This window comes from Agelaius phoeniceus, chromosome 1 (assembly GCF_051311805.1).
Source record: "Agelaius phoeniceus isolate bAgePho1 chromosome 1, bAgePho1.hap1, whole genome shotgun sequence".
Taxonomy (NCBI): Eukaryota; Metazoa; Chordata; class Aves; order Passeriformes; family Icteridae; genus Agelaius; species Agelaius phoeniceus.
The window spans coordinates 88,242,518-88,270,388 of NC_135265.1; the positions used below are offsets into that span (position 1 = coordinate 88,242,518).

General features: G+C 41.2%; 2 protein-coding genes across 3 annotated transcripts in view; both read right to left on the bottom strand.

Annotated features, from left to right (window-relative positions):
* TMEM245 (transmembrane protein 245) overlaps positions 1 to 6,912 on the bottom strand; it is a 77,910-nt gene extending 70,998 nt beyond the window's left edge. For both annotated transcript variants that reach the window (XM_077182807.1, XM_054640417.2), the window contains exon 1: positions 6,149 to 6,912. In XM_077182807.1, coding sequence (XP_077038922.1) covers positions 6,149 to 6,784 — 636 coding nt within the window. In that variant the 5' untranslated portion in view covers positions 6,785 to 6,912. The remainder of the gene's footprint in view (positions 1 to 6,148) is intronic.
* Positions 6,913 to 17,727: 10,815 nt separating this feature from the next.
* On the bottom strand, positions 17,728 to 26,134 carry FRRS1L (ferric chelate reductase 1 like). The gene is made up of 5 exons (XM_054642369.2): positions 25,492 to 26,134; positions 23,728 to 23,812; positions 23,108 to 23,246; positions 19,506 to 19,752; positions 17,728 to 19,113 (listed from the first exon to the last, which is right to left on the bottom strand). The coding sequence occupies exons 1-5, from the start codon at positions 26,117 to 26,119 to the stop codon at positions 18,941 to 18,943; spliced, it is 1,272 nt and encodes a 423-aa protein (XP_054498344.2). The 5' UTR covers positions 26,120 to 26,134; the 3' UTR covers positions 17,728 to 18,940.
* Positions 26,135 to 27,871: the final 1,737 nt, after the last annotated feature.

Sequence of the window (27,871 nt, forward strand, 5' to 3'; positions counted from 1 at the left end):
TTTGAACAGTTGTTTCTCATTAGATGTTTACCAAAGGGTAATTGCCAACAGTGACAGTGTTTTAATTACAGGACCAATCAGGTTCACCTGCATCGGAACCGTGTACAAAAAGAATGGGCTTCCTAATAAAATCATTATTAGCCTCCTGGAGACCTGGAGTCTATGTGCCACTCATTCACCCGTTCCTGACCCAACAGTGACAGGCACACGGTATGATTCTTGGGGTGGTCCTGTACAAGGCCAGGAGTGGGACTTCAGTGATCTTTCTGGGTCCCTTCAACTCAGGATATTCCATGATTCTATGAACCACTCCACAAGTAAACACAGTGAAGACTGAGAAGATGAACCAATAGCTAATTCTTTTAATACATGCCCTGCCAACCTGCCAAAATGTTTCAGTTTTCAACAAGTCAGCACCTAGAAAACAGAGTCTGAACTCTTTCCTTCTCTTACTGTAGCTCTACTCTCTCCCCTGGCCATTTTGAAATGATGCTTTTTCCCTGGCTGCTCTTTCCCACTTGGAAATCATACAGCAAGGTTTTTAAGAGTCTGATTTAGGTTTTGGTTTGTTTGGGGGATTTTAACTGAACTTTAAATTAAACTGTTTGATGGATCTACAGATCTAATTCAAATTGCTTTCTATTTTCCAGTCTCAGTTTTTTGAAAAGGAAAAAAAAAAGGAAAAAAAAGGCCAAACTACCTCAACAGTTCCCTTTAATATTTTAAAACAAAATTTTCATTTGGAAATAGAGATTTTAATTAGCTTTTCTCAAAATAAAAAATTATTTAAAACATTGACCAAGCATTAACACAGCACTTTTGTAAACTTTTAAAACAGCTCTGCAGAGCAAAGATGGTTTAAAGAGGTGATCTTATGACACCAGTTCGCTATTTCTACATCTCCCTCCTCAGTGGAGATGCAGGCTGACAAAGGAAAATGAACCCACCACAAAAGCTGAGCAGAAGAGCGTTGGACTTGAAAAATGAAGTGGCACAAGGCATTAAATGCACTGCTATAAGCCAAACTGTGTTTGCCTTCAAAAAAAAAAATCAGTGTTTTCTTTATCTGCCTGTTCATTTGAAAATTATTTTCTAAACAACATAAAGGATAATAAGGAGGTAGGTAACAAATTATGAAGATGTCATTTTGATTCCAGTTTCCAGAAGCAAAATTAATTTACTGTAGCTTTAGCGCAGTTTCATTAGTACACAAGAGGAAACATCCCATAATGTGCAGAACAAGTGTGTAACTGCCTGTCCTTAAGTAAGGAGGCAGCCTTTATCAAACATAAGAAAATACCCAAACTGCAGCTAATCACACAAGACTATTTTTCACCTCAGAGCACAGACAAGCACCTCCTCCCTTCACTTAGGAGGCCTTTATTTACCTAGAGCAGGTTCTAAGTGGACACAAGTAAGTTATTCCTTGCCCCAAGTCCAAAGGACTTGAACTGTGTGCCCAGACTTTTTCTTCTAGAGCCCCCAAACATGACATATATCCATGCTGGTATTTCTGGAATTAAAAAAACACAGACTAGTAAACCACATGAAACAGAAACATGGTGTTCAGTGAGATCACCCCTTTTTGAAAGGATGAAAATATGAACTTATAACGAGAACCCTGGGGCAGGGGGAAACAACCATTAAAATAGTACTGCCACACAGGGGCTGAAAATTATTTTCAATGTGTCCTGCAACATTTCCTACACTGAATTTAAGAAGAAAACATAAAACCTAAGATATCCAGAAGACTGAAGCAATGTATGTTGAGAATACTTCTCATTTAGTTCACTTTTCCTGTCTTAATACAAAAGCTACTTATGAGAAACTAGTAATAAAAATGCTATTCAGAAATCAAATGTATTAAGATTCTCTTGCAAAAAGAGGCTTCCCAGAGAACATCAAATTCTTTCCTTGCAGACAGAGCACCACTCCTCTGACATATTTCATGGTAACACTTTTGCAAGAGATGGCTCCTCAACACACACAATTTCTTGACCTTCTTCTTTTATTATATAGACCACAGTTAAAATTTTGCTGGACAGTTCCATAACGATCATTCCTTTCAGAGATGCTGGAAAAATAAACATCATTTTCTGCTGGAAAAACAAACATACATTTACTGGTATTTATATGTATGTTCAACCATACATATAAATACCACATATAAATACCAGTAAATAACTAATATTATGTAGCATATATCATTAGGCCTTACGCTGCTGCCAGCTTTGAGGCTGTAGTTCCTGCATGTAATTTGGAACAAGCTCCTTGGCTTCTCCAAGAAAGGTATCTAACTGCAGGCTCTTCCAAAACTGAGGGTGGGTGTGTGGAAGGCAAAAACAACAGTAGAAAACACTATCAACATTCCAGACTCTCCCTGCCTCTCCCCATCTTGCTTTTAAACAGGCCACACGTGGTCTCTACATAGTTTATCTCTACCACAAAAGTTGTGAAAGCACACCAAAATCTGTGGTTTTGGTAAGATGTGTTTGCAGTCAGTACTTGGCTGTATCATTTATAAGCCAGGATACCATAATAATAAGGGATAATAAACAGCAGAAAGAATACTTAAGAGCTTGTTCAGGCATTTGTTTTGGTTTGGGAGTTTTTTTAAGGTGGACAAGACTGCTCTAAGAAGAAAAGGAAGGAAAAAAAAAGCCCACTTATGCTAAACCCTCAAAGAAATAGAAATTGTACACACATTAAAAATCAGAAGTGTGCCCTTTTCTTTAACAGAAGAGAAATTGCCCCATCAGGTGAACTCAACAAAACATAGATGCTTTTTTGCCTCCACAGGAGATATTCAATAAGACTGTGGAAGCCAAACACCTCAGAGCATGAAGAATGCTTGGAGAATTTCAGTCTGCAAGGGCTGCTGGGGGAGTGACACTTAGTGCAACATAAATGGAGGTTTCCCTGGTGGATGTCTTGCACAGAATCCCTGATGGGGGCAGACAGTACACCAGCCAAAATAGGCAGCACGTACTCTGACAATATTCCAATACAGCAGTCATGGCAATGGTGGGCAATAGTGTTTCCAGATCTGCCCAGCACCATGGTGAGGATAAGACTGATTAAGTGCTCTAACTGCATGGAAATCCCCAGAACAACATGAGTTGTACCTCATACAGTCAGAGACATAAAAATACACTGATGCGCACATGTGACTACACTGTTGTGAGCCTGCAATAACCTCTGACAAACCAAGGAAGAAAGACTGGCCAGAGAGGAAGATTTCAACAGCCCTGTAATCAAGTTCACTACAGAGGATTCTGCTCATTATGATTACATCAAATTTAATTTACGAAGATGAACCTCGGGGCCAACACAGAGCAGCTGTATTTATAATTGTTATTATTTACTAAATGTTATAATTCTTAACATCTGCTGGGATCTACAAACTATCTTGTTTCCCAAATAAATATGAGCACATAAATTCTTCTTCTAAAAAAAGAAGGAAATATAATGAATTGCTGGAATTGGATATATATTAACTTAAGTGTAAAACATCAGCCTAAAGTAGTTTGAACTCTTGCCACAAAGCAAAAGAATTTGGTTTTTAGATAGAGTGCTGGACATAGGCCCAGCTCCTACAAAACTAGTGAAATTGCTGCAGCCCAAAAGTATGTAGGACTATATTCAGTCCACTATAGGACAAACTCCCACTCTTTCCAAGAAAAAAACTATAGAGAAAAACATTCCCCTTCCCTAACATATGAAAATGCTGTTTGTGCAGGGTCCTCTGCATAAGAATTCTGCAAATAACCAAAAGAAGGCTGGAGTCAGAACAAGGAACTCATCTGGAATTTTTAACCAGCCTCTAATTTAAGGCCCAGCAGCCAACTACATTTTTTGAGCAAGCTTCTTCAAAGATGATAAAGCCTGAAGGGAAAGAAAAGGAGAACATGGGAGCACGATGCTTGTAGACTAGCCTAAGAACTTGAACTTGTTCTCCAAATGCAGTGTTTTGCAATCAGCTATCAAACAATCCAGTCATGGAGGTACCCAAATTCCTGAACTGCAGGTGTAACTTAAGAGCGACCAATGGAACACAGGCACTTCTGAATCTTGACTCATCAACGCCATCAATGGCTTTGCCAGATGTGAGGACAGCAAGACAGGAAAGCTCCCTAACATACTGGTGCCAAGATACGCCTTACCATGTCATTGTCACATGCAATTTCTGCCTTTAAAGAACTTTCTTTTTTTCTAGAACTTAAGAGGAGAGTTTCTGTCTCAGTATCATGGCCTAGTAGATACCATAAAAATACCTTTAGTTAGAGAATAACAAATCAGTATTCCAAATGCCCATAATTCTAATGATAGGCATCCACTCACTTCTCTAGCACAGGAGAAGGAATCAGAAAGGGAGAAGACAATCATGAATACAGAAGGAACCATGGAGGATTCAGAGCCAGAGAATAATGGTACAATGGAGAAACCAACTCGTAATATCCCAAATTCCTGTGCAGCTAACAAGCAGAACATATGCATGCAAATAGAGCCCTGCAATATAACACGGCAATTAAATGGCTTTTAAAGTGCTTAACTGAAGTTAAAACTGGCACTATTAACTGATCCAGCTCAGGGCTCCTCAGCAGCATGGATAAAATTAAATTATCCTGCTACAGCTCTGAGATAACACACATCAAGCGCTGCAAAATTAAAAAAACTGGACTAAGAAAACACTGCAAAGTGTACAGATGATGCCAGACCGAGCAGCAGCTATTTACAAAGGAAAGCCCACATTTTTTTTCTCCTATAAGGCCCCAGAAAGAGACACAGACAGCTTGCCTAGAAAGCAACTGGTTTGCTTAAGGAACTCTGTGATCAGTTACCTTGACACAAACCCAAAATCTTCCCAAGTAACTCACGTCTGAAGAGTTCTGGGAGCTTACTATGTTTTGTGCAGTTAATATCCTACCACAGTTCAATGAACATCAGTGTTAAATCAGAAGGATCAGAGACTGCTAAACAAGGTTTCACTGAGCAGGCACAGACATCCAGCAGTGCATTACAGCCATAGTTACAAGCCTCAATAAGTGCAGCTTCCTTCAGTACCCTTATATTTACACAGCAATATGGCTTAATTAAGAAACTTTTATTAAAAGCCTGGACTTAGCCAGATCAGTTAGTACAGCAATATTATAGATTTGTTAAAAAGAAAACAAAGAGGTCAGTGCAAAGTTCTTAAAAAAATCTTAAGCTTACCAAGCAAATTGTGTGGCAACAAGTCAAAGCTTCCCACTAGTACCAGGCCATGCTTTAGCTCTGTTACTACTCAGCTGAAAGTGAACATGGTAGTATTTTGCCTCTTTATAAAGAGAGAATGTATCTCTGTCTATTCAGTCCTAATTATACTTCTAAGGACAGAACAGACCAGAAACACATGTCCTCTGACATCTTCCAGGACCAAATAAAGTCAAGAAAATCTTTTCCCCCAGTGTTTACTTTCAAGAGGCTAAACACATTCTTCTGTCCATTCTATTCAGACTACAGGCAGTCTGTCAAAATATTCTCTGGCAGTCCATTCAGGAGCACTGCTACCTAGAGAAAGGGCATACTTTTTTTGTTTAAAAGACAGAGCCACTTTTGAAAAGTCTTTGACACTAAGAAACCTGAGCATGCCAGTTATACATCAGTATTTAACAAAAGTACAACTTACTGATCTGACCTTTCACGTATCCATTTGCTTCTGATACGTAGCACTTTTTGTATTTTCAGTTATAAGTAACAAAATGTAAAAGAGTTCTGACAGAAGTTCTAACTATGCTACCTACTGAACAGAACGCAAGGAAAAGTAGTCTCCCAGCATTTGTTAGCATCAGTAACATTTTCTAAGTTAAACAGCTTTACTTTTTAAAGTTCAAATTGCCTTTGCACTATTTGATACGCTAAGAAGAAAAAGAAAACCCTACACAGTACACCGAGAAGTAAGCCTTAAGGCGCCTTCCCCCATCCCGGGTCACTAGTGGAGCTGCGCTGCTATTTCGCAACACTTTAACACACACCTTAGAACTCAACAAGCCTCGATGTTTACCCAAGAGCTCGCCTGAATCACCTCTGACTTAACAGCATCTCCAGAAGCGGGACATGCCTAAAGCGCGGCCGCGGAACACCGACACTCCCTCAGGCACTCACTCACCCACTGGCTGCTGAAGTAGTCGAGCCCCTGGCAGATGATGCGGGCGGCCTGTGCCAGCAGCACCTGCACGCCCAGCGAGCTGCCCAGGCAGTAGAGCCCGTAGAGCAGCGGGCCCCCGGCGCCCAGCAGCAGCAGGAGCCGCCGCCGCCGCAGCACCTGCTCGCCCAGCGCCTCCACGCCGTAGTTGGCGAAGCAGATGGGCAGCAGGAGGGCGGCCAGCAGCACCGGGGTGCGGGAGCGGTGCAGGCGGCCCAGCCAGCGCCGCCCCAGCGCCGTCAGCGAGGTCTTGAAGGGGTGCAGGAAGGTTCCGCAGAGCACGGCCCAGAGCAGCGGCCGCAGGAACGCCTCCAGGATGAAGTACACGAGGACGGCGGCGCCGCAACACAGCCCCGCAAACAGCAGCGCCCCGGTGTTGTAGAAGGCCTGCTTGATCGGCTTCTCCAGCCGCGGCAGCGACATTCCCGCCGCCCCGCCCTGGCCGCCCAGCGGCAGCCGCGGCATGGCCGCACCCGCGCCAGGGGAGCCGCCCGCCCGCCGCTCCGGCACCGGCGAGTCCGGAGGGGCCGCGGCGAGACCCGTGTCCGGAGCCGCGGCGGGACCGGCGTCCGGAGCCGCGGGCTCCGCGCTGTCAGCCATGGCGGGCACGGGCACGGCCGCCGCGGGCGGGCGCGGAGCGGGGCCGGGAGTGCCCGGGCGGTCGTGCCCGAGGGCGCGCAGGGGCCCTGGGCTGTAGTGCCGCCGCCGCCGCCGCGCGGCTCCGGGCGTGCGCCCAGCCCGGCGGGAAAGGGGCGGCGCCGGCCGGGAAGCGAGCTGGGAAATGTAGTTCTGCTCCGGGAGAGAGGCGGCCGTGCTCACCGCACCCGGCAGGAGCTGCGGGGCTGTGCCCGGGCCCTGAGCCTGCCCCGTCCCCGCCGAGCACGGGCCCAGCGCCTTCGTGGCGTCCACTGAGGAAGGCGGCCAAAGGCTAGAGCGTGGAAAAGCCCAGCAGCTCGCGGCGCAACCTCATCCCCATCCCAAAGTGCAGCCCTGTCCTGCTTCGCTGAACGCTCTGCTCTCCCTACTGCTGCTGCAGTCTCGGGGAGCGGAGCAGCTTCGGAGATCTGAAGTCATTGCATGCTGGAGAGCAAGACTGGTTGGACCAGCTGGAGAATTTTGTCTCGTCTGAACACGTTCTGGCAACAAATCGTTTAACAAAGAAGCGTCTGCTCTTTTACTGGCAGTCAGGCCCACTGAAGAAGTAGTTGTGCTGTGTGGTTTTTTAGACCTGACATTTATGACACTGTACCATCAAATGCTATTTGCAAATAATCTAGAGAGGCGCTAACTTCCTGCAGCTGGCATACACCAAACACCTGAGTGCAGCCATGAAGGCAACTGCTAAGATTCTGCAGGTGGTCTAAATGCGTCTGTAACAAATACACATGGTCTGAGCAAGTTTTGCTGAAGTCCATAACATTTGAACTAGCTCAGTGCTGGCACTGTGCTACTCAAACAGTTTTCCTTCCATGGCTTAAGAAAACCCTTCAGAAGGTACTAAGGCTATTGGTAATGCTGCCATAAAACCCTCAGAGGGATCTTCCCCTTTCTTTTCAAGGAGGTAGAGCTTATAGTCTTAATCATAATAAAGAGATCACATACCACTGAACATATAAAAAGTACATAGATGTAAAAAAAAGAGGAAACTGATCAAATTTCTGTATTTTTTAGAATTTGCATGCAATTTTAACTTCATGTAACTTCATGTTAGATTGGAGTCCACGAGAACTTTAGTGAAGCATTTCTTGCATGATGGATATGTTAAAAAGCTGAAATTATCCTGAGCACAATTGTCTTTAACCTGTAAAGTGGGAATTCTACACCTATTCATACCTAGCTTTTAAATGCAGAGCAGTACCAAGACAATGGCTAGATGTGATCTATCGCTATCATAATACCAAGGGTGAAAGAGAGAGGTGTATCCACACCCTTCCTGTGACTATGTTGCATCCTGAAGCTGTAGGTGAGGCTGGGCCCAAGCCAGTTTTTGACGTTCAGCACTGCAGTCCTGACTTGTCCCCTCAAAGCCTTTCTTGCCAATTATGCAGAAGTTTACACTTGCAAAGGTTCCTCTAAGCTCCTGCAGCTCCTTGTTTTCCCTTTGCTGAATAGATCACGTGTAGGTTCAACAAAGTAATTTTATGCCATGAAAGCACTTACAAACCTACAGGCACTTTGTTTGATCCTGATGAGGCATTACAAGCAGTTGTCCATACAAGAAGCTTCTATTGAACCTTAAACTGATACTGTCACTCACAGCTCTTTGATCAGATAAATCTGCTTCCTGGCAGGGTGCTGAAGTAGGTAACAAGAATGCATCATTACCTGAACTTTCTCTTTAGTTCAGAAGCCAAACTCTAATTGCTCATTACAGTACCTTTATTGCATTAAAGTTCAATTAGCAAGTGTCAATTAAGATTTACACGGGGGAGAGCGGAGAATTCTAATCCTTCTGTTAGCCAAACAGAGATGCCAGCAAATCAAATCTTCATAGGCACATCTTTATTCCTTTGATTTTTCTTAACAGACTCAGTCAGCCATGTTCTGCATGAACAGAAATTAATGCCACCTCCTTGACTTGAGTGAAGCTATAAATATTGTTTTACATAAGCCAAGGATCTGGTCCCTACTGTTTAAGACCTTTCCAATTATGCTTTCCACTCTCCATTTTAGACAACATATTAGAAGGGAAAAAACCCAACAATGCAATAAAATAAAGATTTCTAATTAATGTATCACCACAACAGGATTACTTAAGAACAGGGACATGACCCACAAGCGTCAGAAAACAATCTCTGAATCTTTGACAGCTGAGGGGAGGATGTGTGATTTTCACAAGACACACCCCAGCATCTAAAGCTTAACTCCACAACAGATTTCAAATAGCAACTTCACAGCTGGTTTTGCCTAAGATTTGAAATGGTAAGAGATTTTAGAATAGATGTCCATAACTTGCACAGATACATTCGATTTAGGCATTTTTATGGTCAAAGATAAATAGCACACCTCAGGCTCCTATACTGCCAGAAATTCTACAACAATCTCTTTGATTATATTTTTCCAATTGGGAAATCTTCAAGGGAAAAGAGGGCAGCAAAGGAATGCTTTCACATCCGTGGAGAAAATACATATGCACCTCAAAGTACATGTGATAAGTATTGATAGTCTTTGGTGCTCTCCTAATACCTCCTACCTAAAATCAGGTATTAATTAGTAAAAGAGAAACTTGTAACTTCTGTCTGCTTCCATACTAGCACCCACGATTTTGTGCTCTGAACTGACACCTTTTGAGTCCTGTTCAAGAGGTCAGAGACACCTCTAGCTCTTTATTCACTCAATGTGCAGTCAATACAGACCAAAGTTCCAAGCTGTTTTACACATGATACCAAAATACTGTATGTTGAGGCAGCCACAAAGCAGAGGAGATAGACAATGCCAGCAACTGCAAGTTAATCATTATTTACAACCAAAATAACCACATGGAGCTATGAAATAAGTCAGGAACAAAGCCACAAGGTGTCAGCACTGGCCTGTGTATTTAGAAAATAACTATCCCTGCATGAGACATTATTTGTTTTAACCTGTGTTACTGAGCATTTGCAAACATTCAGTTGAGGCTAATCTCACTTCATAAATTCTCCTCAATTTAATGATAAAGTAATAGCATCTTCAGATCAATGAAAAATACTTAATGTAAACTATTATAGTTTCACTAGTACCAGAAGCTAAGAAAAAAAAAGTTAAAGTCAATTATTTAAGATACAACATTTGCATCTTTAGATCATCTGCATATACCTTTGCATTTTGGGCTAATGAAAAAGTTATTATTTTATGCAGCTCAACTGCTAAGATGAGAAGGCTCCAAATTAAATGTCATTTACAAAATATTGGTGAAAATGAAAAGCAATCCTTGGGAACACCATGTCTGATTGCACCCAGTGATTATAGCCTGACTTTATTGCAGAAACAACTTTGTTCAACATCTCAAAGCGTACAAAATTATCAGCAGAGCGACTCTTGAATGATTCACACAGAAGACTGAATCTTGTTCAGTTAACAAGGGGAATGAAATGCATGGTTGTAAGGCAGAGTGGTCAATAGCACCGACACAAAAGTGTTCAATCACTGGAAAAAGCATACAAAACAGCAGCAGTAGGACCTGTGGATGGACAAAATCCGGAGCACTATCTTTCATGGTTATCCCACGTGATAACTGTGTGCACAGAACATGAGCTGGATATACAGAGATCTGAGTAACAGAGGAATGTTTGGGATCCATCAGGTTTTGTGACAAATTCCTCACCAGTCCATCAGCTGTCACGTAATGCAAGACAAACAGAATATAATTTAAATAGATTTGGTAAATGTAATGCCTCTACTGATCATGATGCCTTGGACAGTGCACAAGTAGCTGACACACACAAGATCCATCCTTTCTTGCAGCCTGCAGCTACAGGCTTGCAATAATACTACAAACACATCAAGCAGACCACACAGTGTAAAAGCAATACATTTCTCGTTGCTCTGAGCCAACTTTCCTTCCCAGTCCAACAGTAAGGAGGAGTAAGGAGCTGAAATACCTGCTGAAACCTTAACCATCTCAGAAATTGAAGCATCCCTGTTTGAGAGACTAATACAGCTAGTTTTGCTTGCTAAGTATCATGGCACTTCCTCCTCTTTGTTATGATTTTCTATTATACTTTCATTTTCTTCTTTTTGCAAAAGCCTGTTCTGGCTGCTTCAGAAGCTATTCTGGCGGAGGAACAGGGCAGTGATGACAGTAGATAAAGAATATCCAATTTGTAATATTGCAACTTGATCATATTTGTATCAAATAGTAACAAAAACACAGCACAGAGGTCAGCACAGGAACCTCTAAATTCTACATACTTATAGCAGTTGACAGTGTGATTAATACTTTGTTGAAATAGAAATGATCACATTTACTTACAGCTTCATTGTGATTCTCATAGTGGAAAAAAAAAAGGCAGTCTTCTCACATCTGTTAATTTGCTAATGACCAGCCTCACTGACTTAAATGGAATTAGGCTAACAAATTCAAGACCATGGCATGGGAAGGAATTATTAACATAGGCAGCGCAGAGGGTTCTTTAACCTCATGGAGACTTTTTTCCCCTTTATAAATGCCATACACACATTTTCTTAGACTAAAAAGGCATTTATTGCAACAGTTTTATAAATATCATTGTCTGTCACTGTCAAATAGCTAACAAGGCTCACTTGAACACCAACATTTAGTATAAAACAGATGTTACAAAGCAAGACTTTAGGGCATGCACGGATTGTAAAGTAGTCCCATAGGTCACTGTAATTTCATTATCTATTCACTCAGTGTTATTTTTGCTGAAAAGACTAGAGCACAAAGAAGTTTGGCAAATTCTTCTGGACTACAAAATCTCCATTCTGCACTCCTATCCAACCAAATGCTCATTGACTTCACATGGCTGCTGGGTGTTGGCATACAGAATGAAGCCTGGCATGGAGAATGCAGAACACCACTTAACACTATAGTTACAATTTTCTTATTTGTATGTTTTATCTGTATATTAGTCTTGACAAAGAACTTAATAAATTCAAAAGGTAGAGATGGCATTTCAGGTTCAACCATTACACTTCATGTAATAAGAAACAAGTGGCAAGAGTTAACACAGTTATGACAGCCAGCTTATTTGCAAAGAGGTTAAAGCAAACCAGACCTCAGGATATATAAGTCAGAAATACCAAGATATATCAGGCATCAGTTATAACCTAAACAGAACTCAACATGCTAATAAAATATATCTGCCCAAATAAAGGCTGGGAACATCACACACAAATGTCAGGGTCCCGCTATTTCATTTATCTAATGAGTTAATAGGGCTGAAATTTAATCTTTGAATCTCTTTGTCAAGACTTGAATGATAATTCCAGCTTTAAAAATTCTATTGTGGTAGTTTTTTATATTTCATTATTTATCATTTGTTTCATATCACCAAAGGTAAAAAACTGAAAAAGAACCCTTTGCTTTCTAGGTGAGAAGTCAAGTATTTCAGAAGCAGACGCCATATTCTGGAGTTAAATACCAAGATTTTTTTCCTCCTAGGTTTAACTGTGGCATCTGTGCTTCCCTTCTTATTACCCTAATACTCTATATGACGACATTCTTTTGACTTATTGAACTTATTCTTGTTTCAGGTTGTATGCAAAAAAAAAGTGAAAATAACACTGTAATATATCTAAGACCGAGGCTAATTTTTGCATTGAAGAAAGAAGGTGTGTGTATAAGAACTGCAAACATAAACACCACTCACGTAATATCTCAGGTTTATACATTTTCTTCCTCAATCATTCTGTCTCCCCAAAATCAGCTAGGAGTCAGGGAACATGTAAGGTTCTGTGTTTTGTCTTGTCTCCAGAGGAGAATTTAGCCTTTTTTTTTTTAGACTATCTTGTATAATCTTGTGTAATTCTCAGACTTTACATGCACACACAAATACCTTCAGCTAAATCACATTGCCTAAATATTAATTCTGTTAAGAATACTTTTCATTATCTAAATCTTACAGATGACTGTTGTGAAAAATCAGCAGGAATATTTTTATTCCTTGGCACAAAATCTAAGTGATTTTTTCATTTATTTAGTCGTCTACCAATACCACCATAGGAAATTAAACTGAATGACGTCAAAACTAAGAGAGAGATATGAAGCTAAATCACGAGTTACCATAAAATGTTTGCTTCCCTGAGTAAGCATTGGAGCCATAACAGATTTGCAGCTGCTCAGCACTTCTGAAAAATCCAATTACTTCTTCAAAAATGCAAATATGAATTTAAGAATCATTTAGAAGCAGCTAAGAAAAGTACTGGTAATTTTGTAATGCTCTATAAAGTCTATAAAGAGTAAAACACCTTTACAGAAAATGTCTTAAGAATGCCACATGAAAGTTCATCTTGTAAGGACATTCCTAATTAGCCTTTAATTGCAGATCAGATCGAGCCTATGTGGAGCAGCAGCTGTTCTAAGATACAGGATGTGAAGTCCTGCACTGATTCCAACCCCACACTAGTTTGGAAGAACATTCCTACTTAGCTAAGAAACACAGAAAGAGGGCAAAAGCAACAGTTGTGAATGGCTATGGAACCATGTCAGGGGAAGTTCAGATGGGAGCTTAGGAAAAGATTCTTGTCTAAGAGGGTGCCCAGTCACTGGAACAGGCTCCACAGGGAAGTTCAGGGAGCATCTGGATGATGCTCTGAGTCATATGGGTTAGTTTTAGGCAGTCCTGTGAGGAGTGTTTGTTGGGCTCTAAGATCCATATGGATCCCTTCCAACCTGAGATAGTCTATGAGTTCTAATCAAAATACTCAGTAATCCAAGGGAAAAAAAATATCTCCCCTTCTTTACATCAGATTCATTGCTATTGCCAAGTTGTAACACAGATTTTCAAAGCAAGTAATATCTTTTAAGTCTGCATTTTCACACCTATCAACTCCATAAGCTGCACACATCCTCTCTGACATTTCAAAATTGCACTGCTTTTGCCTCACTATCTGAGCCCAAATTAGGTAAGTTAAGTAACCATGTTTAAGCATATATAATTCTATCAAGCCTACTGTGAAAGTAGAAAAAAAAAGTTACTGAAGGAATTACTTCATATTTATAAAAAATGTTTAGAAAAGGAAGGCTTACCTAGATCTTACTATGTATTTGCAAAAATCAGATACCTTGACATACAAACTGCATATAAATAAATAGATAAGAAAAAAAATGTAAAAAGCTGGAATATGGTTAAAAAATTATTTTCTTTTTTTATTAATTTTTGTACACAAGGACTTGACATTTTCTTTAAAATCTTCCTTTTAGATCTGTTTCTATCCTGGGCAGGTTGAGGGAGAGCTGCCCAAAGAGACTGCTACAGAAATACTGATAATAAAATTTTAATTAGAGGTGCTAATGTACAAAGCTGTTAAGATTTAGAGTCCCCCATCTTTTGATACTCAGGCTGCAGCCAGCAGGGAGTACCTGCTCACTGGCCATTCTACAAACTGAGCAGGTACTCACTCCCTGCTGCAGCTGACTGCTGCTGTTGCCTCTGGGGTCTCATTGGGTTTTTGTACCTCTGAAGGCCAGATCAAGCCTCCAGCTCTAAACTTGGAGCCTGACAGCAGAGGACATCTTGTGGCATGGTCTGACCTGATCATCAGCCCTTAAACAGCTGGGACCTGTCTGACAGCCAAAATCTCTTTCAAGTCAGACTCTATTCCTTCCTAACCCTACATCAAATACTACTTGGATAAAGACTGCCAGATGGGCACTGCCACATGTAACTTTATACAAAAACAGAAATTATGCCAAAACCGTTAGCCCTTCCTTGTTATTTGTCCTTACTACCTGTCTCTCCATTCTTCTGTTCCAAACTGTCTGGAGTCACCAATGCCTCACTGTGCAGCATTCAAGCAAAATGCTTTACCAGTTTCATTACATGGGGTTGAAAAGGATCATATCAATTCTTGTAAGCCATGCACATCCACAGCTCCATGGAGCACTGAAACACTGTAATATTTAAAAGTATTTCTGATTCTATTATAAATCTAATGCTCTATGCAAAGTCATCTTTTGTATAAAACACTAACATAATAGCTACTTCTGAAAATAACTGGTATTAGACCTTATGTGATCCTCTGAAATACATATTTTGTTCTTGCTATGTCTATTACCAAATACTTTAATTTGGGGAAATTATTTGGAGGTGTTAAAACAAGAAGAGGGTGGGGGAAAGAGGGGGAATTATTGTGCCAAACTAATGAAACCACGGAGTAACAAAATGCCATTTAAATGCTATTAAAGTTACATAATTTGCATATAAACTTTAATTCTGCCTCTGGAGTACTGGAGGGTACTCCAGACCTTTGCAAACTTCCAACAGACCAAGAAAAGACGTGAAAGGCCAGACAGAGGGTCTACCCTCTAAAACAGGAATAATTTTCTTTTTTGTAAATCTCTCATGTGTTGGAGGGATGAGAAAGTAAGGAGAAGACAAAAAAAAAAAGGGTCTCTGTCTTCCCTTGAACTTATAGCAGTTATGTTAGTTATAGCAGTAACTAAGAAATAACTTCTTAGCTACTTAGGACATAGAGGCAGCTGCAGGGCTCATTTTCAGGATATGGTGCCCCAAGTGAGCTTCAAGACCACTTGTGGTGCCATGCTGCTGTACACCACACTCCAGTCATTCTCTAATCCCTGTGCTGAAGATTAGGAAAGTCAGTACCAAACACAGCTTTAACATCATTTAAGCCAGACTAGGGGTTTCTTCAGATTAGGGAGGCTGCAAGAGTTTATTTTCTTACTATCCAAGTAGTGCAAAACCCACCAAGACAAAGAAGGCCACAGAGGGAGTTCAAACTTTTCTCATCAATATGTTCTCTTTCAAAAACAGAATACTTCCCTTGTAATAACAGAAGACACAATCACCCATTATCCAATTACATTACCAAAGCAGTTAGGTGCTTTTTTTTTGAGGGGGAAATCAATTAGCATTTCACCTATACCTGAAAAAAACCCAGTTATATTTGATACCAGCAATGAAAAAAAAATATGCAAAAAGAAAATCTTTCTAATTAGTAGCCACAGCCAAATTTCCAAACAATACCATACTCTAAATATGCCCTCTCTAAACTCAATGCCTCTGTATGAAGTCACTCTGCAGCAAGAAATTCTTTAAATTAAAGCACTTTAGAAATGTGTTCTTTAATAGTTGTTTGGTAGCAATCACACTAAAGAAACAAAAAAATTATTTGGAGAGGGAAATATCTACCTCCTTTTCCAAAGCACACCTTTTCTTCTAGTTTGTGTTTGTCAATTAGAACCAGTCAATTAGAAAAAATAATAAAACAAAACATTTTTGAAATACCATAATCAATTAAAAATTAATTTGAAGTATGTTACTTTATCATAATTTTGTATAACAGGAATAAATCCTGCTTTTCAATATTAAAAAGAAAAAGAAGAAGACAACATGTGAAAACCAAAATAGTCTCCATGACAAGTTACTATGCCCACTCAAATGTTAAGACTTACCAAATATCATACAAGCTTACATACCACATTTCCCTTATAACCTTTCTCTCCTCAGATTTCATCCTGATTACAAACTTCTAGATACTCACGTCTCCATTGTTTGTCAACTTGAACTCCACAGTCTTGATTTTCCCACTGTGAGGAGGAACTCTTAGATAAACTCAGTGCTCAACTCAACCATCCATTTAAATGCCAGATAATAGATTGTTTTGCTGCTTCCTGTGGCCTTTTATTTCCTCCCTTTTGATTAGAAACACTTTATTAGGCTAATTAAGTACTGTGAAGCCTAGATGAAAGATTTTTTAGAAGTGCAGATTTCTGCTAGTACTTCAGCAAGAGAAAAATATGATGACAAAAACACAGCACACTGACAAGTAATTTGAAAAAGGAATAAAAAATAATGTAAAATACTTTGCTCTTGCTTCAAATCCTGAACTTAAAACACATATGACTCCATATATGTACAAAGCAGATTGATAGCTGTCACACAATTTTACCTTGGTATTATTATTGTCATCTATAACATACCTGTGTGCTCAGGTCCAACCAGGCTATCCTAAATCCAGAGCTCTATTAAAGAAGAAAAGAGAAGCCAAACTGGGTTTCTATCCAAGTTCAGTACCTTTAAATTAATAAATTAGCCCTTTAGTGGGTAATCAAGTAAACAGCTGAAACAGTAAAAACCAAGCAACCCTCAGGCTCTGAGAAAGAACTGCAATATCTCAGCTGCCTGAGAGAAAGAATTTACCCTAATGATTTCTTCACTTCACCTGTTTGCTGAATGTAAAGCTCATTATCCAGGCTTTTGCTTATCTGCTCCAGCCAATCTTAAGGCTAAATTACACAGCTGTTGTGGGCCAAAGCAGACCTTATTAGGTGGTCTCTACTTGATCAGATGATGAGTAAGTTAACCAACCTGAGAGAAGTAATTTATACTAAATAAAGCTACTCTATGCACTTTAGAAGTTCACTTCTGAATTTCTCTTCCCTGAACTCTAGTCCAGTAATTTTAAGTGAACAAATCCTTAAGGACATCAATGAAAATATAAAATATTAGTCAATCTTTTGAAATAGGGAGAAAGTGTTTGTTATGAATGTAAGTTCATCTTCAATCTAATTCATATACCATAAATATAAGTTTGAAGAATTCTGAGCCTAAGAAAACTTAGGTCTACAGACATCAAACTGTGAATAATGATGCAAACCCAACCAAGCTAATTAATCATTTTATACTCCATGCAGCAATGAAAATAGAAAGGAGTTACATTACATATACTTTACCAGATTCTATGTTACAGAGTCCTCAAGTGTATCACATTAGATAAAACTTTGGCACTAGTTAGGCTTTAATTCTACTTAAGTAGAATTTTAGTGTAAGTTGGAAAGTGAATGAGTAACCTTACCAAGCACATTTGACTGCTATATGTAAACGTGTCTTACAGTTCCTTTTAGGTAAAGAACAGAAATAGTCTGTGGCTCATAAACACATTTTGACACTTTTCATTTATGTAATTTTTAGCATTCCTCTTGTACTATTTATTGGTGATAAAAACAGCTAATGTATTTCCTTTTTAGTTCATCTTTTTCCACAATACCTATATTTTAGCAGTGGTTTGATGAACGAAAGATACTGCTGTTCTTATTAATCCCTGTCTTTCCTTACAAGTAATCTCATTTATATTTCTTTGTAAGATTACACCAGCTGCCTACAGTCACCCTTAACATGAACAGGATTTAGTGGCATACAACACAGAAAAAGAGATTACTTCATACTACTGCACAATTACTTAAAAATATATTTACATGTCAGCAAAATTGCTTTTTTTTAATAAAAAGAGAAACATTGATTTAATCTGTTAGGAGGACATCCTATGGCTTGTTGGGAACTTTTATATTCTGCATGTTTTACACCTGGTTTTCCTATGTATGGAGAATTTATATTGCTGTATTCTCCCTTCCCCTTGTTTAAATTACTTTATATCTCACTTTTAAAAGAAGTAGGCATTTCTTTCAAAGAGGCTATTGAAACACAATAAAGACATTCATCACCTATTTCTGTTGAAAAAAAAATCATGCTAATGCTTGAATATGCAAGTTTAGTTTTGGAAAGTACTACAGCAAGTACACTTTGATAAATATAAAAAAAAAAAAAAAATTGAGAGAACTATGCACTACTGAAGGGCAGTTTTTATACTGCTGTGTTGGTTTCCAGGTCTTAAGATTGGGAACTGCACTTGGAATTGTGCTCTCTGCTCTAGAAGTACCAAACAGCATTGCAGTGTTTTCCCAAATTTGCTTTTTTGTAGCAATTTGGAAGGCAATTTTGTCATTTGATAAGATGTCCATCACTAAATTCACCTGAACACACATACAGGCACCCCTCCCAAACACACACATACACACATTGATCTTACAAAAGTCTCATTTTCCTTAAGCAAGTAATCACAACACTGAAAATACTCTCCAATGTGTTCACTGATTTTCTTAAATGATTTGTCACCACTCTGCCACTCAAGGGAGATGGTTATTTCACTCTTCTGAGAAGCTAACTATGTTCAAAAGCAGCTAGATGAGGATGGTGATGTGATATAAATTCCAAAAGAAAAATGCATTGTCCATCCATATAGCCGTCCATCCTGAGAAACTTCCACTGCCAAATTCTTGCTATTTCCCATTGGTCATGGGGTTCCCATCAATAAATAGAAGGTCAGTGCAACAATGAGGAGCAAGCAGAATGGAGAGGAGAAGGTCTGATAGGCAGCCGAAGGCATGAAAATATCTTCGTACTTGTAAATGCTGACAACACGCTCTGACACGGGTGGAGAGTCGATATCATGACGAGTTATAGAACCTTTAGCAGAAAGAAATAACATCAGATGCAATTTTTTCTATAACTCTGCTGAGGAAACAGGCAGGGAGGTAATTTTCAAACCTATGGAAGCCTGCAATATTACACTGTCAGGGAGTACAAATGAAATTCAAGTAAACAACAAACATCCTTCAAATGAATTAAGAACTTCTAGTTATGAAATTCTTCTAAATTCAGCTTTAAGAAATGGGAATAGTAGATATATAGCCAGGAAAACAAGACATGTCCTGTCTTTCTTTTTTAAGACTCATGCTGCCAGAATTTTAGTTCTTAAAAAAAAAAGGGTGGGGAGAGGGTGTGTCTAGTAAGAATCATGTAATTGAAAGACATTCATCAATTTTGGCACTTCAACTCAGTTGGTGAGATCAACTTACCCTGTATTGCTGGGCCCCAAGCAAACAGGTAATACCAACTCAAGTGCAAATCCACGATGGTTTCTTCTCGGGGAACGTAGACAGGACGCTTGAATCGACACGTTACACGGTTGTTTTCAAAAACCCCCTCCTCATCTCTAGCAGGATTCCTCTGGATTTCTTTAGCCCACTGACCAACATTATAGAAGTGCTGTATTCGGACTCTTCCGTTATCATCATGAACACAAGCCATGACATCATCGCCTCCCTACAAGGTTAAAAAAAAATCAAAGATGGAAAACAAAAGGGTCATTAAAAACTTCCTCATTTATGTATATAATTTTAATTATTCAAAGCTAATCAAGACCTGTGATGCTCTTTCCTTCTTTCCAAGTTATATATACACAAATATTAGTATCCCTAATCAGGTGTCTTCAGTAAGATTGAAAAGCATGTTAAGTGGGTAGCAATAACTACATATTGTTACTACCTGTGAATTCTCTTTTGGATCTTTCTAGGAGTTATTTTACTTAACATATATTTGTAGAATATGATATCATTCTGACATCACATAATTAATTGATCCGTGGAAGGCTGCTTTCTTTTGTTATTTGTGAAGTTCTGGCATACTGCTTCATAAAGTGTTGCAGTCTTGAATCCCTGATGTGTACAAAATCCACTGCATCAAATCATGGACATAAAACCAATAAACTTTAGTGAGACAGAGGAAACAAACCTACTACATATGAGAAAATAATAGCATTGATTACAGTAAGTGTTTTCTTATTTCTTCTCATGTTCACTTAGGGAACATCATTTCTCATATCTCTTTTTTCTTATAAGAAATGTTGTAATAACAGAATACAGTATACCACAAGATACAAAGAAAAAAAGTAATCAATATGTGCTTCTTCACTTAGCATAAGCAGCCACCAAAGAACCAAGAGACAGAAGGGAGAAGGAGCCACTTATTTGTAGAGGTGATTCATGGAAATACTAAAGCAGTTGCTGGAGTAGTTACTCAAGGTGACTGACAGAGTGGTAGAGCACAGGGTTAGCAGGAACTTCAGGAGTACTACCTCATACAAGCCTTAGCACCAAGAGCCATCAGAGCATTATCCAAGCTGGATGAGTGCCACAGCTATCAGTGCTGTATTAAACACAGGCCCTACTCCTCCCATATCTTTCTGTCATACTGATGAAAGACATGATGCTTGCCACTGTGATCATCCCTTAATTCTTTATTACAGGGAAAAGAGAGGGAAAGGGTGCATTTCAGCACTATGGGAATATTGCAATGTGCATTTGTAAAAGATGTGCAAGAAGTGGGTGGAAAGAGGGGACAACTAGGTAAAACATATGCTTGAACAGTTTCTGCACCTTGGTGCTGCTGCAGACCTTTCCAGCCTCTGTCTTGAGACTATCACTGCTCTCCATAACTTATTTCCCAAGTTTAACTTTTATATATATCTAAGCACAAATCCCTCATCCTTAAGTACAAAGAGGCAAAAATAAAGGTGTTTTTACACTGAAGGAAGAAAACTAAAGAGGAAATAAAAAGGCATTTTGAATCTCAGTTAACAGAATGACATTTCGAAATCTTGCTGAGGCACAAAAGCCTGAAAGTGGAAAAGCATAATGTTACTTGAGACAAAGAAATAGGTCATAAGACTTTAAAAAAATCTATTGAGGACACGAAATAGTTTTTTTTTCCTTAATTTCTGAAACTATCCAGGCCACACCATTTTGATCAGGGCCTCCAAAGCACAGCCCATTTCTCAGAGCTAAGCTGTTTTGACCCAGAGCCATTTTATCATCAAAGCCTGTGCATCCCAGGACACCAAAACATCCTGGAAGTTATGAAAAAGATGAAGTCAGCATGAGAGCCAGACAGGAAGAGAGCGGCTAGCTGGTTTAGCCCAGCTGACTTATGGGCATTATATGATATGTGGAGCAAATTTGGAAGCAAAACCTTTTACTTTACAATTCTTTTATTCTTTTTACCAGAAGCTCAGACTTAACCTGCTGCTTGTTGTGCCACTTGCTTTCCAAGTGGCTGATGAGAGGAGGGCAGTGGGACCCTGGGGTCCACTGCAGGTACCTCAGAGGTACAAACTGGAAACACAATCTGATAGTTTGGGGACAAGTACTTAGAGGTGCTGAGCTGCTTTGAAAACCCTGTTGAGTACCTGCATTGGCAAGCTTCTAAACTCTTCTCAAAATTTGGCTATAAAGCTGTTCTTTACATCAAAACCACAAACTGTTTCTTGCGACATGAACTGTTCTTTATGACACAAAAACCTTCTATTGTCTTGTGTTTATTTACAGTGTCATATTAAAACATATGTAGTAATGACTGAGAAGCACTTGTCCTCACAGTTTCTTTCTATTTCCTATTTTCGGTCAAATGATGCCTTAAGTTTTAGCTTTCACATTTTTCAGATTCTGTACTGCATCAGTATATAACTTTGCATTCATATAAAGTGTTAGCAAATTCTCTTCACAGCTTAGTTAAACAAAACAATCCTTTTCCAGCCAAGAACCAAGGACATTGTTGCAGCTTCAGGCCCAAAAAGTGTAAACAAGAGTGAATTGAAGAGAGCAATCTGGGAGGATGGGACTTCATAAAACTGCTGTTAAGTCAGTGCAAGTCTTCCAATTCATTTTTTGTGGAGGGGTCCTATCCCAGGACATCTAGTTCCTGTATTTTTTCAGACTGCTACTTTCAACACCACAAGAAACAGTCCTTTCTTTGACTTGTGATTTAGGACATAGGTCCAGTATTGTTCTATAAACTCAGGAGAGTTTCTGTACATGAACACCAATATTATAAACTACATTTTAATCCTAAACATTTTACCAAGGATCACAGACAAAACATCTTTGCATAAGTCATCTTATTGCCCACATTTTTTAAAGTCCACACATTACATGCTTCTGTTTTGCTCATTGAAATTCAATGAAACATGAAGCTTTTAAATTAAAAAGTAAGTACAGGAATCAGCATAAAACAGAACCCAATAACAATCCAGAGGAGAGAGAAGAAATTTTAACAAGACTGCCTTCTTGAGTATAAATGTTTAAATTAGCAGGAGTCATTTTCTCACACATTTGTGGCTTCTCTGGAACAACACATGGGTATGAAAAAAACCAAAAAATTTCCCAAGTTAAACAAAAGTGAAATAAAAATTTATACTGCTGAAAGTCAGCTGACTTTCTCAAGAATAAAATTATTTGCTATTCAGTTTATGATGTGTCTTTTGCCCAAATTACACTGACATAAAGCGCAACAGGACATTTCCATGTGAATTGGCTAATCCCTGAGGGCTTTTCTAATGAAAAGGCAAAAAGCTAGTGACATTCAAACATTCAGAGCTGAACTGAAATACTGTTGTAGTTCTCAGAGAAGAAGGGAAAGGAGATGTTAGGAAGGATGAAGCAGTTTTCTGTGAGGCAGTGCTCCCAGGGGGGCTACTGAATGGTGCTTTGTTTTCAGCAAGCCGGTTTTACCTTACGTGCTCTGTTTCTCACCAATCAAATATATAAATGTACATAAACCATTTATATCACAGCATGTGAAAGTGTATGTATATTGCCAACATGAAAAGCTGTACATATCTTACCATTTTCTTGTCTGAGGAAAATCCCACTGCCACCCAGCCATCTGTGTCAGCACTCAACTCAAATTCAACATCAGCTCCAATTCTGCGGTAACTTAGAAAGTAGTCACAAGTCTCTGCATTGCATCCAGGCTTACCATACCTAAATGGAATTGGAAATATACATACCGTTTTCCTTGAAATTTCCTGCTATGGAACTTAATTAAGGTTTTGAAAGAAAAAAATAAAGAATGTATTTTGGTGTAATGGCAGTAAAGCATATATTCTGCTGGACATAAAGTAGCATTAATTTTTTGCCAGTATTACTCTTTTAGTGTATAGCATTCAAACACTACAGCAAACAATAACACAAAATTTTACTCTGTTGACCTTCCTTGCTCTGTTTTTTTTAGTGCTTCATGAAAATACAAGAAAGACCTGTAGGTCCATAACTATGACATGTATTCTTATATAAACTAATGTCCTCAAATAATATATGTCCTCAAATAAGACCATGCCATAGCACTATGGTCTTAAATAACAAACATTTATTAAAATTACTATGAAACACCAATCAGAGTCTCCAATATCATCAGTCAGCATCTGTAAACATAAAGGTATCTAGACTCTTATCTCAGACTGACCTGAAGCATCCCTTGGTTTTTCCACAGTCATCCACTCTGATTTTTGCGAATGGGTCCACAGGAGGAGCAGTAGGGAAAGGGTAACCTGTATAATCAGAATAAACCATTACTAAATAAAACACAAGGACTAAAAATCAATATACTAAAGAGAAGATCTTCCAGTAGCATTTACTTTGCTGATAACTGAACTATTCAGACGAGTGACTACTTTGTCATGTACAAATCCCACTGCTCAGATGGTCCTGGATCCAAGTAACAAAGTAACATAAATAACTGAAAACAAAACTTTTCTAAGGTTTCCTACATTCATCAAGGAGAGAGAAGAATGCTGGAGAGAAAATGTTAAATGTAAGGCAACAGGATCATGGACTATTGCAGTGCACTCTCTCCTTGTGCACTCATAGTCCCCTCAGGAAATCCGTAAGGGACCTGAGTCCTTAGCCATAAATGACAGCGTTAGGTATAAATGCAGGTAGGGCACCAGATGCAGAGCTGTAGGAATTGATACTGAAAAGACTTTGTAATACATCCTCCTTTATGAAGTAAAATAAAACACACATTGCAGTAAAAGGTAAAAGAGTATCAGGGCAGGGAATTGCCTGAAGTTATGGCCTTCAATCACTTGTGATGGCAGACCCAGAAGAGCCAGACAGTGAGAGTTATGATTCCAAGTGATCCCTTCTTCTGGATTATAGTACCAAAGAAAAAGTGAGAAAGTTTACTAACAGACCTATTCAGCCTTGGCTTGTGGGAGCTGGTGTCTGTTGCATAAGCACAGATATTTTAATAGGATGTTCTTTTACTTATCCATTTAAAAACCAAAGTGCTAGCTGTGGAACTAGAAAGTCCTCTGAAAACGCTTCATTGAGTAGGAAAAGTGCTTCATTGAGTGGGAAATGAGCACTGCAGTTAGTTACAGCACCAGCACACAAATTTTGACCTACACAACTTAGGGCATTCAGGAGCCCTGATTTACTTCCCTAGATTTCTGACAATGGTAATGGAGAAAGTATGCTGCAAGCTGCAAATCACAGTTACACTAACTGTATCAAGGGCAGGTAAATTACCCTGCATTAATAAGTTTGCAGAATTTCACACCAGCGTGTAGTGGTGCATTACTGAAACACAGGTCACAGGACATGCAATTTTCTCACTCCTTACTTATTTTCAAATCCATTGAACAAATGGTTTTCCATGCAGCCTAGCTGCAAAAGTGGTGATTTAACATTCCACCATTTGTAAATTCAAAAAAAAACGCCACACCAAAAACGCACGACCACGCTGCTTCTTGACACTCTAGGGCATCACACGTCCTTTCGAAGCCCTCACACCCCAGGACTCCTTTTTACGCTACCAGCCCGGAAAGCTTTGCAAGAGGGGAAGGCGAGGGGCCGCCGGCTGGCCCCGCTCTGAGGGGAGGCGACGGCCCCCGGCCTGAGCTCCCGCCCGGGGGGATGCCCGTGCCCGGGGATGCCCGTGCCCGGGGATGCCATGTCCGGGATGCCCGCGGAGCGAGGCGGCGGCTCTGCGGAGCGCGGGGCAGGGCACCATGCGGCCCCGGCCCCGAGCGGCAGCGCCGGCTGAGGCGGCCGGGCCGGGGGAAGATGGCGGCGGGCGCTGGCCTTCGTGCTGAACAGCGCTGCCACCGCCTCCCGACCGCCGCCCCCGCGCCCGCCCGCCCCGGCCCGGCGCTCCCTCCCGGCCCGGGCCCCTCGCCCGCCGCGCCCCGCCCGGCCCCGCCGCCCGGCCTGGCCGCCGCCGCACCCTCCTCGGAGAGGTAGCGCAGGTCGTAGAACTCGCTGGCGAAGGTGCCGTACGAGGAGTCGTGGTGCCGCGCCGCCTCCTCGCCGTGCTCCCCGCCGCCCGCCTCCCGCCGCCCGCCGCTCTCCTCCGCCGGGCTGGCGGCGGAGCCGGCCAGGAGCAGCAGCAGCAGCAGCAGCAGCCGCCGCCGAGCGCCGCGGCTCCGCTCCGCCATGGCGGCGGCGGCGGCGGCGGGGCGGGGAGGCGGCGGCGGCGCCCGAGCGCGGCTCCGCGGGGGAGCGGGGGCGGCGGCCGGGGGGATCCAGCCCCGGGCACGGGCGGTGCCGGAGGGACCGCGGCGGTGGGCGAAGAGACGGCCCGGGAGGGCGCTGGGGGGAAAAGGTGTCGGGGCGGCGTGTGCGCGGGGATGCGCGAGGGAGCGGCGTGCGCGGGAGAGGGATGCGCTGGGAGCGGGATGCGCGGGGAGAGCGGGATGCGCCGGGAGAGCGGGATGCTCCGGGAGAGCGGGATGTGCCGGGAGAGGGATGCGCGGGCGGTCACTGGCACAGCCCGGGCAGCACGGAGCCCTCCCGCAGAGACCGCCGCTGACAGGTTGCGTGGTGACCTTCCCTGGATCACTGATTTCCCGCATCCCACAGCGCGCCCCACCCAGCAGAAACCCCGCCGGCCGCGGACACGTCTCCCTTCAGGCCGGGCACAGCCGTCGAGGGGCAGTACCCAGCCATCCCTGGCTGCCCCTGTGGCCTCGATTCACTAAAGCCTCTTGGCATGTGCTTCAAGAGGACGTGATAAATCCTGCTCAGTAATTGCCGGGCAAACTTAGCTGTTTTCACTTTTTTTTTTTTTTTTAATCTATTTATTTTATTATTATTGTTATTATTTCTAATGACTTCTGGGATGGGACTGGAGGCACAGCGCAACTTAATATTCTTTTCAGGTAAAACCCCATGGCATCGAGCGTTCGCTATCCGATTGCATGTTCTTGCTTTGTATTTTTTACAATGTAACTGCAGAAATACCAACATACTCCAAACCTGGCAGGACTGAAGGAATTCCCAGGTTGCCCCCAAAATTGTCTTGGGCTCTGGTATCTGAAGCTGGACTGGCAACTCGGTATCCACGAGTTGATGGAGGAACCATGTCCTTTCATCCCTTGCCTTACTTGGGTTTGGATTGCTGTCTTTTGGTTATAGCTATAATTTTATTTTTATGTTATTATGCATGGTCACACTTCCTCCTCTGAGAGTCTGGAATAAAATTTGGGAAAACATCATGGGGGAGGGAGGGAGAGAGAAAGAAGAACACACAGCAGTCAGTAATATTCTGGAAATGAAAATAACCCTCCATTTAAGTATTTTCTTTTTGTAGTGTCAATGACTGTACTGAGTTACTTTTTGGTGGGGCGCTGAGACTGCCCAAGACCTGGGCTGCATTAGGGATAAGTTCATTCCTGTGGGCTGAGCGGTGGCTTGTCACACTGGAGTGTGCTCCGCTGCATCAAGTGGAGGATGTTAATTCACATCTCCATGGTTTAGTCTGGTGGAGTAGCATGCTATTTCTCTCTGCAAATAGAGGAATAGCCACACAGAGGAAAAAAATAAGTTGCAAAAATAATACCAGTTGCATGCAAATTCAACATGCTCCACAGCAGCATATGGAAAAAGCTATAGGAAAGCAACAACAAGCTCAACTGCAAAATATTGAGTCCCTTCTCCCTGCCCCACTGAGCTTGGCAAACTTTAGCAGGCTAGTGGAAAACAAGTAAACAAATGGCAACAGAAAAGCCCTTATAAATCAGGCTAACAGGAAAGTAAGGCCGCAGCTTATTCTTTCTGGCAATAATTAACTCTGATGAAGGCCCCCCATCTCCCTTTTTGAAATAGCTAGCCGAGGGTTGTGGTGCCTGTGAAGAAGCATTTGCTCAGCAAGGGAGCAGCTGTCAGCTGCATGCTGGTTTCTCCTCCCTGGAAACAGGCTTTAGCACACTGTGATATGGGCAATGCTTCACAGTTATCGTAAACACTTAGGATATTTGTCATGTATTGTTTGTGCCCACATGACACCTATCATTTTAAATCTGGCAACTGAGATATCTCTCTGTGATTAAAGTGGAGCTGCACTGATATTCTGAAGTGAAGATATGGGTAAGAGACTGACCTTCCTCCTAGTAAATCCTTAAAAATTAAAACTAAAATGCTCCTGAATTTTTTGTTGCTTAGTAGAACCTCTTGTGGTTGTCTGAAGGTCGTCCCTATCTCAAAAACGGGTTGCTCAGGGAAGCTACATCACATTGAGACAGGTGGAGCTCTAATGAATACCTTCAGTTTTCACCAGACAGAAAGGTCTACACTGCAACTAACAGCACTGCCAGCAGTGCTACAGG